The sequence below is a fragment of the Pundamilia nyererei genome, unplaced genomic scaffold (assembly GCF_000239375.1).
Source record: "Pundamilia nyererei isolate P.nyererei 1_Seehausen unplaced genomic scaffold, PunNye1.0 scaffold00119, whole genome shotgun sequence".
NCBI lineage: Eukaryota > Metazoa > Chordata > Actinopteri > Cichliformes > Cichlidae > Pundamilia > Pundamilia nyererei.
Genome location: NW_005187520.1, coordinates 898,028 through 901,753, shown reverse-complemented (window position 1 = coordinate 901,753; position 3,726 = coordinate 898,028). Strand labels below are relative to the sequence as shown.

Sequence of the window (3,726 nt, the reverse complement as noted above, 5' to 3'; positions counted from 1 at the left end):
ATAAGTAATCAGTAAAGTAACGGGATTACTTTTTTGGGGAAGTAATCAGTAATTAGTTACTGATTACTTTTTTCAAGTAACTTGACCAACACTGAGTACGAGTAATAAATCACACAGCAATAGTACCTTCATGTGGTTGTAAAAAGCATGATAATATATTAAGTGTTCAGAACATGTTACTCTCATTGAGTAACGTAACGGAGTACGTTACAAAATACATTTTGGGGCATGTATTCTGTAATCTGTAGTGGAATACATTTTAAAAGTAACCTTCCCAACACTGGTGAAGTGTGACTGTATCATCAACTAATATGTGTGTACATTATACACGGTGACTCATCCTTTAGAAACATTTAAAATGCAATTTGATTATCGAGGAATGTGATTGACCATTATATTTAGCTCTTAAATAGATAAATAGAGGTTCCTCCAGGAAATTCAGTTAGTTACGTACATAATATCTAAATAGCCCGTGTTTAACCTCACCCACTAGACTGAGCTCATGTTTGAACTATGTTCTACCTTTGGTAGTCGACTCGTCTTCTTTTTCCTCCTCTCTTTTGAACACTGAATAACTTATTTGCAGACTGCTTTCAGGTAAAGTCTTGATTTTAAAGTCACCACCTTTTGGAAGAGCTGCTTCTCACTTTCTTTCTGAAAAGGTCAGACTAGGGCTGTTCGATATAACGATATATATCAGATGACGATATAAAAAAGTATCGTTTCATTTTACGCTGTCATTTGTTTCGTGGTGCCGCAAAACTGTTTACGGTAATATTTTTTCACGGTTTTGATGGTCACTGTAGTGGCTATATTAATTTCTTAAAGTTCTCTCTTTCTCTTATATTTAATATAACCACCATACGGACGGACAAGCGCCTGTTTTTATGCGTTGTGGTTAGCAACAACGACGGTAACAGCATTGCTTGTTTATGTTCCACATAAACCTTTCACAATAAAGCTCAAGATCCTGTTGAGACTTTTCAAAATAAATGAAATCACGTGAAAGAGCAGATTATTTATGGATGAGAAGTAAAAAGGAGCCGCCAGGTGTTAAAAAATAAAAACCTTAAACTCAAACGTTAGAATAGGCTTTTCCCCGCAGCACGCCGTGTAATAAATACTTACAAAGAAAACGGCGGCCGTTACAACTTATGGCTAAAAATGTATAGTTTCATGCATCAGTTAAAACACTCGACTCCAGCTACATGACGCGCCGCTGGAAACACTTCCCACAAGTTGAGCTGCCTGAGATTCACAGAATTTACAGAAAATGTTACATTTTTGTGATTTATATCGTTATCGGGACGATAGAATTCTTATATCGGGATATGAGATTTTGTTCATATCACACAGCCCTAGGTCAGACATTTCCCACACACTTACCTGTAGGATCAGCTGCTGTTTGCTTTAATCCACCTCAGAAATCAACCACTGCTGTCATGTTTCAGGCGGGAAATGACATAAACATGAGCAGCAACAGGAAGTCAGCAGCTTTCAGAGGTGCTCTGGATGTGAGTGAGCGTGTGTCTGAGTTTGAGGAGTTTAGGATGCACGAGTACGCGTGTACACGTGCATCCTATTAAACAACCCCTGCAGAGTTTCTTTGCAGATTTGCTGTTAACATCGAGTGTCACTCATCAAAATGAATTTTAAATATCCTGAAGCTTTTAAATGTTTAAATCCTGCGCTGTTCGCATTCATGTTTCCTCTCTGTAAGGCTTCTCCTTAACTCAATTTGTTGATGGATTACTGCGTTTCTGGGTGATTTGCTATTATCGCTACCAAGATTTTATTTATTTAATGATAATAAAACAGGAAATCTGATTATAGCATATCCAAACATATTTCACTCTTCTGGTCTGCACTTGTAGATGAGTCTTATTGTGGAGACACAGTTGGTGTGTGGATGTCTTTATCCTATTTTCTCTTCCATCCATCAGGTGGACCGGGTGACAGTTACTGCTGAGGGCGGTGTTGGAGGTCGTCCTTCCAACAGGCCCGGGGGCGGAGTCATGCGTATCCACCGACACTTCCCCTTCCCAGCCAATCAGATGTACGTGGTGGCGCTGCACCGCGAGATGAAGCCGATGAGGGTTTACCGGCTAAACGTGAGCTTTGATGCTGCCATCGAGGACGAGCTGCTGGGCTTCTTCAGGAGCTCATACACAATGCAGAGAGAGAGACGGTACACACACACGGAAACACACACTTTTCCTATACCAGCAGGTGGTTCAGCTTGAAAAGGTCAAAGCTTCACATTCACGACATTGATTAACTCACACTCCACATGCCATACGCCTGTGTGTGCATGTCTTTGTGTGTGTTCCACTTGTCTCAAACACACACTCACACGGGCGTACATATAAAACTCCTTATGAATTTCCCATAAGCCTCTGCTGCAGTTTCCACATCAGATTTCTTCCCCATGGTGCAGATGGGAAACAGACTGTGTGCTGATACATTTATTATTTCATGCACGAATATGTGTGTGTGTGTGTGTGTGTGTGTGTGTGTGTGTGTGTGTGTGTGTGTGTACTGACACAGTGTTTTATCAACGTCTTTTCAACGTATTGTGAAAAACACAAACTTGTGGTTAATTGTTTGGAAAAACGTTGAGCTCAGCTGTGATTGGACAGAGTAAAGACATTACCACATAAGGACTCTGCCTGAGAAGAGCTTTAGCCAGTGATGAGACATAATTAACTCATTCCTCACTTTTATACTACTCAATTCTGATTGGCTCCATGAGCAAGAGAGCTGCCACATAGACCAGTGCAGCATGAATACGATAAAACTGTGTGATAAAGAGAGTCATTATAGGAAATGATGAATTCTCTATTCTGTGTTATATATTTAGACTTGCTAATGGTAACATAATACACAGTGATCAACATTATTTTATGAAGAGGACATAAAGAAAATCTAGAATGATTGCCATGTTCAAGGAGGAATATCTGACAAAGAAGCTAACTGTGATGATTTTGGGGCACTCTGACCTGATTCTGAAGACCTGTCTCAGACATGTGGGTCTATTATAATGAACTGCATTGGCTAAAATTAAGCTGCTTAGAGAGTCTGAATGGCTCAGAGTTCAACGCATGGATTTTCATGCACTTAAATCACTTATTAAGACTCAGTGTAACAAGCATTTAGGCAGGGTCTTCAATCTGACCATTTAAGATGAGCGACGGTGAGAGCAGCGGGTCAGATGAGCCCATCGATGTTAACTTTGAAAATACACCAGCGATGAACTTGTGTGGTCTCAGGTTAGAGTTTTCTTTTCAGCCAATGTCTGAAGGAGGAGCGTCAGCTCTGCTCCACTGACAGAAGTCAGGGGTGACCCATTAAAGTGTTACACCCCGGCCTAGGCAACCGGGGTGCAACGTAGAAAAACAAAGATAAGGAAAATAAAACCACGAAGAAAAACACTAAGCTCTCCACCAAAATCCCAAAACGAAGGGGTCTCAAACGAAAATATTAACAAACCCATTCACAGCTTTTTACAACAGACTATTTATTTACAACAAAACACCAAACTATTTACAACACGGGGGAGATCGTGACCATGACACACTGAAACACAGGGTTTAAATACATAGAAGGAGCAATCAGGGAATGGACCACAGGAGGGAAACACAGCTGGGGCAAATTAGACCTGACGAGACAAGGAAACGTAAACTGAACACACTAAGATAACACAGACTTTCAAAGTAAAACAGGAAA

The 3,726-nt window shown here is 40.4% G+C and overlaps 1 protein-coding gene across 1 annotated transcript in view; it reads left to right on the top strand.

Moving 5' to 3' along the window:
* Positions 1-3,726, top strand: part of LOC102204797 (thyrotropin-releasing hormone-degrading ectoenzyme) — a 266,230-nt gene that overhangs the window by 21,257 nt on the left and 241,247 nt on the right. The window contains exon 2 of the mRNA XM_005742288.1: positions 1,944-2,188. Coding sequence (XP_005742345.1) covers positions 1,944-2,188 — 245 coding nt within the window. The remainder of the gene's footprint in view (positions 1-1,943; positions 2,189-3,726) is intronic.